The sequence below is a fragment of the Canis lupus genome, chromosome 8, assembly GCF_048164855.1.
Source record: "Canis lupus baileyi chromosome 8, mCanLup2.hap1, whole genome shotgun sequence".
NCBI classification, from domain to species: Eukaryota; Metazoa; Chordata; class Mammalia; order Carnivora; family Canidae; genus Canis; species Canis lupus.
The window spans coordinates 62,581,165-62,595,896 of record NC_132845.1 but is presented as its reverse complement, the minus strand read 5'-3'; the positions used below and the strand labels follow the sequence as shown (position 1 = coordinate 62,595,896).

At 53.4% G+C, this 14,732-nt stretch overlaps 1 protein-coding gene across 10 annotated transcripts in view; it reads left to right on the top strand.

The window, feature by feature from the left end:
* Window positions 1–14,732, top strand: part of MAD1L1 (mitotic arrest deficient 1 like 1) — a 353,832-nt gene that overhangs the window by 181,173 nt on the left and 157,927 nt on the right. For all 10 annotated transcript variants that reach the window (XM_072836729.1, XM_072836726.1, XM_072836727.1 and 7 more), the window contains one exon: window positions 6,849–6,989. In XM_072836729.1, coding sequence (XP_072692830.1) covers window positions 6,849–6,989 — 141 coding nt within the window. The remainder of the gene's footprint in view (window positions 1–6,848; window positions 6,990–14,732) is intronic.

Genomic DNA, 14,732 nt, shown 5'->3' with positions numbered 1-14,732 from the left:
TTACTGATTTAAATTTTTAGATTGTTCTTTTACCTTGTTAAGCTTCATTTAGTCTTGTTTTTTGTTTAAAATTTGCTGGTTTCTTTGATGTATTGTTTCTCACTGATAATTTAAGTCCTTTTCTTTATTGTTTTAAACATACCATGCATACCTCTTTTGCTTTTTATTATATTACCTGAGTACTGTTGGTTTAATTCTCCTAATTATTGTGTTTGCAGGTCTGTTTTTATTTGTATTCTGGGGATTTTTATTTATTTATTTATTTACTATGACCTTATGATCCTTAGAACTTTCTCTTTGGAACTTACTTGATGCCTGGAGTGAGGTTCTTCTTTTGCAGCCAGGGTCTCTGCTTGCTCCCTCCCCATGCTCCTGCCCCATGCCCCATGCTCCCGCCCCATGCACCTGCGGTTTGGGCTGTTGTGTCATCGTCAGCCTGAAGTCATTGCTGATGTGTGAGCGTGTATGGTCTGTTTCGTTCTAAAGATTGTCTGCTGTGGATACCGATCTTTTTAGTCCTGGTTCTCTGCTCTGATCTTCCACTCTGTTCAGGGACCATGTTTTTCCTTCTCCCCTGCATGAAGGGCTGATTCCATTCCACCCCAGGGAGGCTCTGGCTCTGGCTCCAGGGCTGGCCACTCTCTGTGGACTCAGGAGGAGCCCAGGAGGTTTAGAGTCTGTTGATATAAGAGCGCACATGTGAGGGACGGCATGTGTTTGGATCATGTGCCATGCACTTTTGTGTGGCAGAGCCCACAGAGTAGGGCGCCCCTGTTCTTTGGGAACTGGGGAGTGCATGGCTCATCCAGGCACTAGTCAGGGTGGTCTTGTCAGGTGGGAAAGTGGCATGTCACCTTTGGCCTCTGTCCCTGCCGGGGCTTGGCAGCACCTGAGGAGGCAGAGTCTGGAACCCTGTGAGCCAGGCTTTGTCATGCCTGCAGCTGCTGGCTGGTTTGCTGACAACCCCCAGCACACAACAGAGAAGGCCCAAAGAGAGGTGCCCCAGGGAATACTGGTCCCCCAGGGTTTGCACTCTGTTCAGGTCTCCTGTTGAGTGCTTTGTCTGTGATGTGGGGGCTTACGGTTGGTCGGTTGGTCGGTAGGGTGTGCCTCCCAGCATCAGAGCAGAAAGGCTGGAGGGGAGGAAACAGAATAGAGAGCCCTTGCGTGCCAGTCCAGGTGCTACGAACTGTGCCTGTTGCTTGGGGCTCACCAGGTTTTTGGACTTAGCATGCACCTTTACCCGTGTCCTCCCTCCTTTCTGCAGCCTCTTTTTCCTGATATCTGATGCTCAGAATACCCATCAGGGAGATTACAGAAGGCCACAGCCTGACCCAGCTCTTGGGGGCTGGATGCTAGTGTTCCTGGGCATGATGGGCTGCAGGGGGGCGGTGTGCCTGGGGGCCTGAGTCTTGAGTCCCCGGGACTGGCCCAGGATGAATGAGGGGAAGTGGAACCTGGCAGAGCTGTCCTTGAGATGGTGGCCGAATTGGTAAACTCACAGGGGAGGCTATGGGAGGAGCCTGGGGGGCAGAGGAGGGTAAGGGAGGAGCCTGGAGGGCAGAGAGGAGGGTAGACATCCTTTTCACAGCCAGACCTGTCAGCCTGGCCCTGTGGAGAAGAGTGCTTCTGGTGGGGGCCACTTTGGGCCATGGGGCGTGGGTGGCAGCTGAGATGCAGCCCACTGGGTGCTGGGGCAGAGCCTGTGTCCAGGCTGGCCCAGCACTGGTTGTTCTGTTCCAGGCTGCCCGCACAGGGGCCGAGGCTTCTCTCTCTCCTGCTTTCCTGCACCATTCTAAAATTGCTTCCACACCAATAAATATAAGCACAAGAGAGTAAATTTCATTTTTGTCAAATGCTCTTGGCTTTCCAGAGCATGTCAGGTGGTCAGGCTGTTCCTTTTCTTTGGTCTCTGTACCCTTAGAGGTGGTCATCTCCCCAACTCCTGCTGTTTTTAGGTGGGGCTGATGTCACCACAGAGACCTCTGTGCCCACAGCCCCTCGGGTTGGCCCCCTTCCTGTGGGAGACCCCCAGACCCCTGGTGCCTGGGCAGCTCTTGGCAGGTAGGAGGAGGACTTGCTCATGAGCTCAGAACTGCTCCCTGGTCCACCATGAGGGGCTCAGTGCTCACCTGGGTTCATCTTCCAGCCGCTAAGAGGGGGTGCTGGGATCCACACCCAATGGAGAGGGAACCTCGCCCACATGGGCCATTTCATCCTGGGTCCCTTGGCCTGGCCCCTTCTCTCATGGTGGGAACATGGGGACTGTGGGCTGCTGGCTGGGAACCCTACCCCTCCAGGCTCTCTGAGCCACCTTCCTCAGCTCTGGGCCTGCCCAGCACAGGGTTGAGGAGTGGATAAGCCAGGCCACACCTCTGTGAGCATCTTTTCCAGCTCTGCACTGGTGAGTTGTAATGGAGACAGTCTGGTGTCAGAAAGAAGAGAAACAGAACAGCCCAGGGCACTGCCCCCTTCCATTGGGCCAGCGAGCCCAGGACAGGCAGAGCTCGTTGGTGCTGTGGGCTGGCCCTGGCCCCCTCCTTCCATGTCCCTCGTGACTAGATGTGATCGTTACCCCAGCCCTTCTGCGTTATGTTCCTTAATGATCTTGGCTCATCTTTTAGACCCCCTGTGGGTTGTCATGCCTCTGTTTTTGCACAAAAAGGGTGAGTTGAGAGAGATTAAGTCACTTGCCCAGGGTTTCACAGCTGGCTAGTGGTGAAGTTAGGATTTGATCCCAGGTTTGTGTGACCCCAGAGGTGAACCTCCCCAGTGCTTGTCATTGTCCAGTAGCTGGAGGCCCCTGGCTATGTTGCCCGAAGCTCCCTGAGAGACCCCTCCCAGCAGCAGGGAGCCTTCTGCTGGGGGCATTAGGGCCTGTTAGGATCAGAAGCCTCTAGAGATGTTCCTGCTCTCAGCCTGTCACCTTCGAGTACAAGGGCGTATTAAGGGCTTGATCTGGTGAAGATTTATTGCATGTGTGTATGCAGCTCATACACATGCACGCACATACACATGCTCTCAGAAGCCCTCCCCTTTCCATGTCTCTGGCTGAATCTGTCGCTTGTCTTGGGTTCTCTCACCTTCCCCGTGGTTCTAGGCCTTTGTTCTCCTGCCCATGGCTCTGTTCATTGGCCCAGACTCATGGGAGCCTTTTCCTTTGCCTGCAGACAGGCTGACCTCAGACCACGTGTGCAGAAGTCTCCCTTCCCTGCTGTAAGCCACAGTCTTTTGGGAGCTCATAGGCTGACATATGAAAACATTCCTGCCATCATGGAACCCTGCAAACCTGGAGCAGTGCTGGCATGAGGGACAGGCAGGGCGTAAGGCTCCTCCCTCCTGGGGCTCGAGCAGAAGGAAAGAGAGATGCCAGCAGTGAGCAGAGTGTGGTGAGAGCTGTGCTGGGTAGCCGTGTAGCCGACAGCCTGGACTGGACATGTCCTGTGTGACCCAGGGGTCAGTATGGCTGAGAAATCTTGAGGGACAGGTGGGGGACAGGTGGGAGGCAGGTGGCCTTTGCCATCGTCGAGGGCAGGGCTTCTTGCATTGATCCCCGTGGGTCCCAGGTCATGCACCATGTGGGGAGGTAGGGCAAGGACATGCTTCCTGTGGATGACCTGACAGCATCTGCTGATGGATTAGATGGGGAGGGTCCTTGCTCAGACTTTGTGTTCCACCCTTTGTCTCCCTCTGACTCCGTCCTGCCAGGGTGCTCTTGCCGGGGCTCCCAGCACCTGCCAGCTCCCTAAATTGGGCCAGTGCCCATCCTCTCTGTGCAGCTTTGATGAGCAGTTCAGCACCTCTGTGCTTCCACTTCCTTCCCAGAAGACCGTGGCCTGGACTTGATGGTCATTCTTTCCCAGTGTCAGGATTGGCTCCCCACCACCACTGAGCATTGCTCAGGTGCTCCATCCCATCGTTCCCACAGAAAGAAGCATTGATTTGTCCAGAACCCCTCATCTCTGCCCTCCTCAGGTTCTGGGCCCTCTGGGGGGCGTATTCCAGAGGACCCCTCCTATCCCTGGTACATACCTACCTGGACAGCTCAGCACTGTTCAAAGAGGTGGGCAGGGTCATGAGCTGTCTGTCCTGGAGTCAGGCACTGGCCTGTCAGTCCTCACTGAGAGGCTCCATCTACAGGGTGGAGGGGCACAGTCTCCCAGCAGTCCGGCTCTTTGAGGCCTGGGGGCAGGCGGGCCAGTGAGTGTGACCCCCAGATGTGAGGTGGCTGGGGCCACCGTGCTCATTCTCAGACGACTGGGGCTGATGAGAACAGAGCAGAGTCTCAGGCACTGCTGTCGATTGGTGGGATTGGTGGCTCCCCTGGGTGGCGACACCTCAGGGGTCGGGGCCTCCACTGCCACTATGCCTGCAGTGCCTGCTTCACCTCTGTGTGGGTGATCCTGCCTGCATCCGTGTGGAGCTGCCCCGAGTTCTGTGATGAGCAGTTGTGCTGGCTTTCACACAGGACTGCTCCAGGCCCAAGGAGAGGCGCTTGGTGGGAAGCAGCCTCTTGTTTGTGCTTTGGGTGCGACTCAGAGGCTTCTGCACAGACCAAGTGCCTGTTTGTTCAGGGATTAATTGCCGACATTTGCTCAAGTGGAAATGAAGCAAACTTTACCACAAGCAGAATTGGTCATTAAAAACTCATTATCAAATCAAACCGGCACATTTCTTGGTCTTTTACTGGTAATGACAAAACAATTTCTTTAACAGGTAGAACAACAAACTTGCTAGTTTGTGTACTTCTCTTCACCTGCCTCGGCGCGCTGGGAGATGTGATGGAGGGGCCTTGCACTGAAAGGCAGCGTTGTGGGGATTTATGGGTCAGTTGAAGGGGACAATTGCAGCTTGTTTATGCAAGGAAGATGCCCCCAGCCCTCCGGGGCGCCGGCACTCTGGTAGCCACAACTCTGGTAACCAGCTCGAACCGTAAAAGTCAATATGAAGATAGAGGATTCCAATAAAATAAGGACACTCGATAAACCTTCCTGTGGAAACAGATTTCCCACGGATGTGTGACCAGTTTCAGGTGGATTTGTAACTTTAATTTCTCACTTATTGAATTTCTTGTCAGCCTCTAATTGTGGAGTCCACACCAGAGTGATGACCGGGTCTGAGGCCCATGAGCCCTGCACCTTCCTCCTGTCTCACCTGAGAAGGAGGGCCTCTCCCACCGAGAGAACACTAAGCTGGAGGCCATTTCGGGTCCATAAATGTGCCTTTGAGCCTGTGCGCTATGGGCCGTCCCTATGGCGTGTCTGGACGCCCTGCTCTGGAGAGTCAGGGGCCGAGAGGTAGTGAGGCCGTGTCAGGGCTGGTGCAGGATGCACCTGTGAACCTGTGGAGATCTGTTTGCTGACATGGGTAAGATCGTTGGGCCTTGCTTATTGGGCAGTGCGTGTATGCAGCATCCATGACGGCATTGATCTTCACATCCATCCTTTGAGACTAGCAGATTACCCCACTAATCTGGGAATTGAGGATGGGGATGAATGCTCTGGCCTCGGATGCCCAGCTAGCCTGGGGCAGAGTTGAGATCAACCTGGCCCTTGTAAAACCTGCCCTTTCTTTTGGGCCTGTGCTGCCCTAAGCAGAGGCGTGGAGCTCTGTGTCCAACACACCAGCACCAATCTCTCTGGACTCACGTTTGTGAAAAAGACTCTCAGGCCCCACCAGATCTCAGCAGATCTCAGACTGAGCTGACATCCCACAAACACCCCAAGATGTTTTCAAGCATGAGGGTATGAAGAATGTGCTTAGAGTGCCTGGGCTTCCTGCACGATTACTTGATTGTCTCTGTGTAGGCTTCCCAGGCGATGGCAGGAGGGTAGGTGCCAGCTCCCAGCTCAGGCTGGGGATCTGTTTAGGCTGGGGAAGAATCCAGGCCCACAGTCAGGGAGTGAGGAAGGGTGGTGAGCGACCCACTGGAGAGACAGCAGCTCCTTTCCTGGCATGGCTACCCTTTGTACAGCCCCTCCAGAGTCTGCTGGACCCAGGGACACCTCGGGTCTCTGCAGCCTTTCCTGGCTGGCCTCCAGAGGGTTGTCTCCCTCCACAAACTCTGAGGATGGGATCTTCCAGTTCTGGGCAGGAGAAGCTGTCCACCTCTCCCAGGGCCCCTGACTCTGGCTCATGCTCAGCCTTAATAGGCATTTCTAGCAGAGCACTACTGAGCAGTAGCTTCTCTGTGGTTTAGTCCTGACGTCTTCCACAAAACCTGGGTGCATCTTTGCACAGCACCCACATTGCCCAAGAAATGGAGAAAGGGTGCTGAGCAGGGCAAGTGTCTCTGTGCTCTGGGGGTGTGGGCCCAGGCATCCCATGAGCTCTGTGGGGAGACAGACAGGGAGCTCGCCCAGGCCAGAACTGTTTAGTAGGGGGTTTGGGGTGGTTCAGAGTCTGGACGGGTCTTGCTTGGCTTCTCACTCTGATCTGGACGCCTCTGAGAGGAGGATGGATCTCTCCTCTCTCCTGCTGCGTGGAACATCACCCAGAATGTTCCTGGCTCAGAGGCCAGGTCAGAAGTCATAGGAGGTAGGATATTCAAACCCATTGCCTGGCATGGGGCAGAGAGCTCCTGCATAGCTGGGGGAGTCAGCAGGCACAGGGAGGGATCTCTGGCCACTGTAGGTCTCCACAAACCCTGTGGCTCAAGGCCACCCAGGCAGTCGTAGGACCATGCTGGATCCTGGTTGTGCTCAGGCTACTGGTTCAGAGCTGCTATGGGGGCCCTGTTGTGGCCTAGCTGGGCTCTGTCAAGCCATTGTGAGTCCAAATGATACTGAGCTCTTTGAGGGGCCATGTGAGGCCACTCTGTCCTGATGACCTGCCCTCTGTGCCCACAGGAACGGGACGGAATGCGTGCCATCCTGGGTTCCTATGACAGTGAGCTGACCTCGGCCGAGTACTCACCCCAGCTGACTCGTCGCATGCGTGAGGCCGAGGACATGGTGCAGAAAGTACACGCCCACAGCTCAGAGATAGAGGTGAGTGTGCAGGCGGGCGAGGGCCATCCATCCACCTGTCTTCTGTGTGTTGGCTCTGAGCTCTGACCCATTGCCCCGGGAGAGGAGGGCCCACAGAGGGGCTGCTGGTGGTACTGTTGTTAAAATGCAGACATTCAGCTGCATGGGGAATGTCAGCCCCAGCTGTACTAGTGAGTCATCATAAATATAAGTGCATTAATAGCCATTTTATTACAACACATTTGACTCCACATGAAACATTAATGAAGAGAGTTTTGCAGGGAGGACTCCCTGACACCTTCAGTCATCCCCAGCATTTTTTACATTGGGAGATCCCTCCTGTCTGTGCACGCCCTGTGTGCCCTAATCAGTTAATTGCAAGGCTGATAGTTTAGCACCTCCAGTGCCATCGGTGTGGGGTTTTTTTATGTCAGGGTAATGAGGGGCTGTTGTTGACTAGCATGGCTACCCTGTCTTGCCTCCTGGTCCTGCACATTTGGCCCTTAGCCCTGAGGCTCCCAGCACAGGCTCAACCCTCCTCGTGAAGGGTTTTAGGCAACACGAAATGCAGAGGCTTCCAGCAGACAGATGGGCACTGGCTTTGTTTCACCTCTTTGCCAGTGGCTCCCATTCTCTTCCTGTCTTCACCTCCCGGAGTCCTGCCTGCTTGCTCAGGAGAGAAAGTTCCCAACTCCCTTGTTTCCCTTTCTGTGGTCAGCAATGTAGTGGGGAATCACCCCAGCCTTCGTGTTCACCCCTCTGGAGTCCTGGGCGAGTGCTCACAGGTGGAAGATAGCCAGGCTCAGCTAGCTTCACCAACACAACTGTCTTTTCCTTTTTGTCCTGGTCACTATCCTCTTTCCTCCTGCATGGGGGCACAGATCGGCCCTTCCAGGAACAGGTCAGTCTCTTGCTGCTTGTCTGCCCTCCTCCCAGGTCAGACTGACCCAGATTGGGATGGAGACACCCCCCCCACACACCCGGTCCAGCCCAGAGCTCCTGCTCCCTGGAATCCCATCTTAGGCTGGGCGCTAATCCTGAGACACAGCTTTAGAGCCCTGGGTGCTGGCCCTGCTTGCCATCCTGCCTGCTGGAGCAGAGGCCCTGGTCTTCCAGGAAAGCCATCCTGGCAGTCCAGTTCATCCCCACATGCCCTTCACACCCTGTCCTACACAACAGGCTCTCTTAGCTTTACAAGAACCCACCTGAGCCCATGCTGCTATCTGCAGGAAGGACCAAGCATAGGGAGACTGATATCCAGGCATTCCTAGGTCAGGCCTACTGGTCACTGTCCCCTAGCCTTTCTGGAACATCAGGGAGCAGGTGAAGAGAAGCTTACTGACCTCAGGTGTTAGTGATCAGCAGCCCATTCCCCCCAACCTGCAACAAGTGGAGGCAGCATGTAGGTCAGTGCACTGTGGAGGTCAGATCTGGACCCTGTCCCTTCCTGCTCAGAGGCCTGGGTCCACCCCATCAAGAGCTGTGAACCTCTGGCCCCCACCAGGTGGCAGCAGATGAAGCCATGGGTCCTGCTCTGTGTACAGGCCTTGGGTGGGGATGGTGGGGGGGGGGTCTCCTTGGCCTCTGTTCCTTCTCCTCTCGTAACTGAGACCCCCCTCTGGCCTCCCTCCAGCCCTTTCTTGGAACCTGTGCTGGGGGAAGGGTGTCCTTCCCAGAAGGCTGATGCTAGCTCTCTAGCACATGTCGTTGGGGCCATGCAGGATGCGGCGAGGATGAGGGGCCCTGGGTGAGGTGGCATGGCGATGCCTGCCACGTGCAAGATCCACAGAGCTCCTTCTGCCAGAGGACTGGTGCCTGGCGAGCTCAGTTCTGTGCTAGCTGCTACTGGAGCTTAGGCACCTCTGCCCTCAGGGCTGGCCACGGGATCAGGATGCAGGTGTGGTGTGAGGAAATATATGGGGAGCCCTGCCTGGTCCACCTTCAGGGACATCCTTCATCCTCACAGAGGCCACATTGGTCATGCTATCCCATGTCTTATAGTCTAGTCTGGTCCTTCAGCAGCCAGAACGGGGATAATCCTAAGGGGTTTCTTCTGATCACTCAGTGATGTCACAGAAGTGCACCAAGAGGCACAAACATAGCAAGTAGCATTTTCTGTGGTCCATGGAGGGTAATAGGTATTTTGATGGCAGTATGATGTAGAAGGGTATAAAAAGTGGAGATGCATGAAATACTCACCTGGTTCCCATGCATTATAGCCAGTGGCCCCGTCAACAGTGTGGAAACCAGTCTCCCTTTGTGGGCCCCATGAAGTCATTAGCTGCCCCACAAGTGGCCATTCTCATGTGGGCTCTAGGGTGGCTCTGTAGGCATGTTGGAGAGTATGTAGCCCCTAAAGCGAAGGGCCGACTTTCTGTCAAGACTTTCTCTCTTTCTCAGTACCACGCAGCCTCTCCTGTGGCACTGGGGCCACCTGGTGTCCCTGACGTGAGGTCACTGCTGGTGGGCGCCCCTGGAGCTACTTGCCATCCACGAGAAGGTCTGAGCCAGGGAGAAGGTGGCCCCAGCTTTAGGAACTGAGTCTATAGCAATGAAAGGAAGGGATTCAGAGGGGGTCGGGGGTGGGTCTCAGGTTCAGGAAAGAGTTGAGGCGAGCTCCCAGATGAAGTGGATGTGAGGGTAGCTGTGCCCAGAGCAGCAGCACCAGGATCCAGCCCACCCAGTGATGCCAGCAGTAGGGGGAGTGGGCGCTGTGGCAGCTGGAGCTGAACAGCTCTGCCCCTCCACTGTCCCCTCCTGTGATGGGCCTGAGTCTCTTGACAGGTGAGTGTCCTGTCATGTCCCCTCCCTGCCCCCCCCCCCCCGCCACCCTGAGGGTGGGCATGCCCCCCAGCCTCTGTAGGCATTCCCATGTGCTCTGTTCACGCTGGGTGGGGGACCAGGCTCAGGCTGGAGACATGGTCCTCCCCCAACTCTTCCCTGAGTCAACAAACGAGTTTCTTGGTTTTTGTTTTTTTTTTTCCTTTTTCCTTTTTTTTTTTTTTTTTTTAAGATCTATTTATTCATGAGAAACACACAGAGAGAGAGGCAGAGAGACACAGGCAGAGGGAGAAGCAGACACTATGCAGGGAACCCAATGTGCGACTCCATCCCAGGACCCAAGGATCACACCCTGAGCTGAAGGCAGTCGCTTAACCATTGAGCCACCCAGGCGTCCCTGTTTTTTTTCTTTCAAATAGGGTTTTTGGTGTACAGGTTCCTCAGGAGCTAGTGGAGCTGGGAGAGAAGGATAAGGTTTCACCCTGCTGGGCCCACGTGGGGGCCACAGGCTGTGAGTTGGGGGTCTCCTAGATCTGGGAGCCGCATGCATGTCCAGGAGGTAGTGGTAGAGCTCCTTTTAGGTGGAGCACCAAACCCCAGACATGGGCCTAACTTGCATTTGGCCCCAGCATGCTCCTGGCAGAGCCAAGAGCCCCGCAGTAGGGCAGGCAGGCATCTGAGGGTGCAGTGGGTTCACTGTATTCATACAGACTCACAGAGCACTGGGCTCTGCGGCAGCCCGGGGGGCCCAGCCATACCCACCCCCCATCTGCAGCCTGCCCTTTCTAGGGGATGGGCCTCCAGGGATCCAGACTTTTTACATAAGGGCATCTGTGAAGCTGGGGTCTCTGAAGCCCATTTTACCCTTTCTCTCAGCTGTGGGGTTGCATTCCAGACAGAAGGCCCGAGCCCCTCCCTGCCAAGGCCCTGGGTTGTGGCCTCAGCTCTACCTGCCTGCCTCCTGATACTCAATGGGCAGGCAGGCAGCTCTGGGAGAGACCTGTGGCTCAGTGAGTGGAGCTGGCCCATCAGGCTTGGGCAGGGGCAGCTCATTGGTCCAGGGAGCAGGTGCAGGCACCCCAGCTTGAACTCCACCCTCAGGTCACAGAGGCTACATGCTGGCCACGGGGTGCTGCTCCCCAGGGCACGGGGTGGGTTTTCCTGTTCTTATTAAACAGTAATGTTTTGTGTATTAGGAACTCGAGAGCTTTAAACATTGCTCCGAGGGGCCTGTCAGAAGTTTATTAGCTGAGCACCACACATTGATGCACAGGAAAAAGTTCTATCACTTCGTAGAACCTGGTTGTGAAGGTTCCTTAGTGCCTCCCGGACAAGACATCTGTCACTGTGATGAGGCATGCACTGCTCTGGGGATGCATGCAGGCCCTGGAAGAGCAGCTGTGTGCTGAGTGCTTGCTGGTGAGCCCCCAAAGTCTCCTATTTTGTTCAAGTGCCTTAAGGAGCTGTGGAGAGCCACGAGGTGCATGCAGGGAGAACACCCCCACAGCCCTCAGGGTCTGATTATGGAGGCGGATTAACTCTCCCCAGCTCCCCAACCCGCCTGATGGATTGCCTGTCTAGAAAGGCAGAGTCCGGGGGGACAGAAGGAGAGAACATTACCGTGATGGAACTCAGGGTAGGTCTAATGGGTGTGGGGTGTGCATGTCTTTCTGCCTCTCCCCCTCCCCCTACTTCTGCTTCCTTGTGTTGCCTTCCTTGTTTTGTGTTCTGCCTTCAGGCCTACCTTGTCTTTTCCCTCCCTCTTGCCTCTCTCTGCCATGACCTCCTTCTCTGCCCCATCCCACACCCTGAGCTTCTGTGTCTTCTCACTTGGGTCAGCAGATTGGCCCAGCCCACAAAGGGCCACACTATACACTCTGTGGGCTGTGCGGCCACATGCTCAGCTCTGTGATTATGGCCACTGGAAAGCAGCTTTGGGCCACTTGTGAATGGTGGGCATTGCTGTGTGCCAGTAAAACTACTGACAGAACAGGTGGGGGGCCTGGATTTGGGTGCTGGCTATAGGTGTCCTACTGTCATCTAGCGCCACTCTTCCTGGGACTCCCAGCATGCTGCTGCTAGTGTGAAGCCACCACGACAGTGTGGGGCCCCTGGGCCAGGTTGGTGGATGGACGGGAGCAGGGAGAGAGCTGCTCCAGTGCACCTAACTGTTCACTAACGGGGAGGGACAGGGATTCTGGGAGTTTGACAACCTCCCCTGCTCCTTCTGAGCCACTGCATTTCACTCCTTTAGCTTAATCAGGTAGTTCTGATGTGGAGCACGTTTTGAGTCTGGCAGACACGTTTCAGGGAAACAAACTGGAAGTGTTGAGATTGGGAGAATCCCAGTAGCCCGTCTCTGGTGAAGTTTGTGCTGTTTTGCATGGATTTTATTTATTCCACTTAATAAAGCATCTGCATAAGTTGGTAGCATATGTCATGAACCTTCCTCTGTCAACAGAGCTATAAATATGCAGCTCGTGCCACCTTGATTCCACATATCAGCCTGATTTGTTTTTCTAATTTATTTAATTAAAACAGATTATGGTGCTGCTGGCTTCATGAAGGTATGTGGAAAATCCCAATTTCAGATTGCGGCAGCAGATTTCCAATTTCCAGTGTCAGGAGAATGGCTGTCCCATTGCTTCCATCTCCCCGTCCTTGTGTTACTTCTGTGAGGGCCCGATGACAGTGTTTCCACCCTCCTGCTCAGGAGGGGCATAATTTGGCCTCTGGAGGAGCCCTGGGTAGTTCAGCAGGTCTGAGATCCTCTTTTCTTAGGAAAGTACTTCTCACTTTCCTTTCACAAAGAACTCTGGGTGACTATCCTGTGGACAAGCACACATAAGACAGTGAAAAACCTTGGGACAGTGTTAAAAGATGGGCAGTGTGTAACAGACAGGGGGACAAGAAGGGGTAAGTGAGATGAGCTGGGCTCAGGGAAGTCTCTGCAGGGAGCACTTTTGGAGCCTGCAGGCGGGCAGACCCACGGGAGACGGATATTGGTGGAGGCTCTGGCTCCCGTGCTCAGGACAGAGACAGGAGGTTGGGGCTCAAAGCTGGTGGCAGGCTCTGTGTAGACACCTCAGTGGAGCAATGGCCTCTGGGCTTGGGCCTCATTGTCACTCTGAGAAAGGCAGTCACTAGGCTTGCAGAGCCAGCACCCCTGCTGTACTGAGGATACAGTCTAATTAGCTATGATCCTGTCATCGTGCTGTGTATGAGTCTCCAGGTCTCATTCACTGTACGACCAGGGGTGCATTCTTGTGTAGCATGTGTACACCTACCTGTCCCTCCTACCCCGGCCTCTGGCAACCATGTTTCTGCTCTCTGTTTCTGTGAGTTCAGCAATTTCAGATCCTGCATGTAAGTGCAGTTTCGTAATAATTTTCCTTCTATGTCTGTCTGTCTTAAGTATTTTTCACTTAGCATAATGTCCTCCAGGTTCATTTGTCTTGTCACAAATGACAGAGGCTAATTCTTTTTTAAAGCTCAATAATCTTCCATTGTGTACTCAGAGCACGTTTCCTCTGTCCATCGTCCACTGGCAGGCGTTTTGGTTGCTTCCCCATCTTGGCTGTTGTGAATAGTCCTGTGACGAACCCGGGGCTGCAGGCACTTCTTTGAAGGAGTGATTTTATTTCCTTTTGACATATTCCCAGAAGTGGGAGTACTGGATTATATGGATCATACTTCTATTTTTAATTTTTTGAGGAAGCTCCATGCTGTTTCCCGTGGTGGCTGTGCCAGTTTGCATTCCCACTAGTGGTGCCCGGCGCATCCTTCACCAGCGCTCTCACGGTCCGTTGTCTAGTTGAGAATACCCACCCTAACAAATATGAAGTGAGATCTCCCTGTGGCCCTGATGAGCAATGCCACAAGCACCTCCTTATGTGCCTGTTGGCCATCTGTTTTCTTGGGGAAAATTTCTAAGTAGATCTTTTGCCCACTTTTAATTGAGTGGGTTTTTTTTTTTTTTTTTTTTTGCTATTGAGTTGCATGAGCTCCTTTCTTTTTTTTTTTTAATATTTATTTATTTATTCAGAGAGAGAGAGAGAGAGAGAGAGAGAGGCAGAGACACAGGCAGAGTGAGAAACAGGCTCCATGCAGGAGCCCGACGTGGGACTCGATCCCACGTCTCCAGGATCACGCCCTAGGCTGCAGGCGGCACTAAACCGCTGCGCCACTGGGGCTGCCCTAGCTCCTTTCATGTATTGGATATTAAACCTTTACTAGATAGATGATAGATAGAGTGCAAATATTTTCTCCCATTCCATATTCTCTCTCCTTACCCCTTGTGTGGATGGTTTCTTGTGTTGGGCACAAGCTTTTTAGTTGGATGCAGGCCCACTGGTTTATTTTCACTTTTGTTGCCTGTACTTTTGGTGTCAAAAAAAAAAAAATCATCACTAAGATGAACATCAGCGAGCTTTTCTTTTTTCTTCTAGGACTTTTATGGTTTCAGGTCTTTATTTTGAGTTGATTTTGTGTATGTGGTGTAAAATTAGGATCTGCAACTATTGTTTTCCATGTGGGTGTTTCAACACTGTTCTTGAAGAGTCTATCGTTTCCCCAGTGTGAATCCTTGGCACCTTTGTCAAGTATTTGTTGGACACGTGTGTGGGTTTACTTCTGGGCTCCATATTCTGTCCCCTTGGTCTGTGTGTCTGTTGTCCTGCCAGTATTATGCTGTTTGATTACTACAGCTTTGTGATAGTTTGAAGTCAGGAAGTGTGATGCCTGCAGCTTTGTTCTCCTTACTCAAGATTTCTTTAGCTACTCTGAGTCTTTTGTGGTTCTGTACACTTTTTAGGATTAATTTTTTGTTTCTGTGAAAAATGCCTTTGGAATTTTGGTAGGGGCTGCATTGAATCTGTAGTTTGCTTTGGGTAATACAGACATTTTAACAGTATTATATCTTCCAATCCATGAGCACGGAATGTCTTTTTTTGTGTGTCTTTTCATGTTTCTTACAGCAGTGTC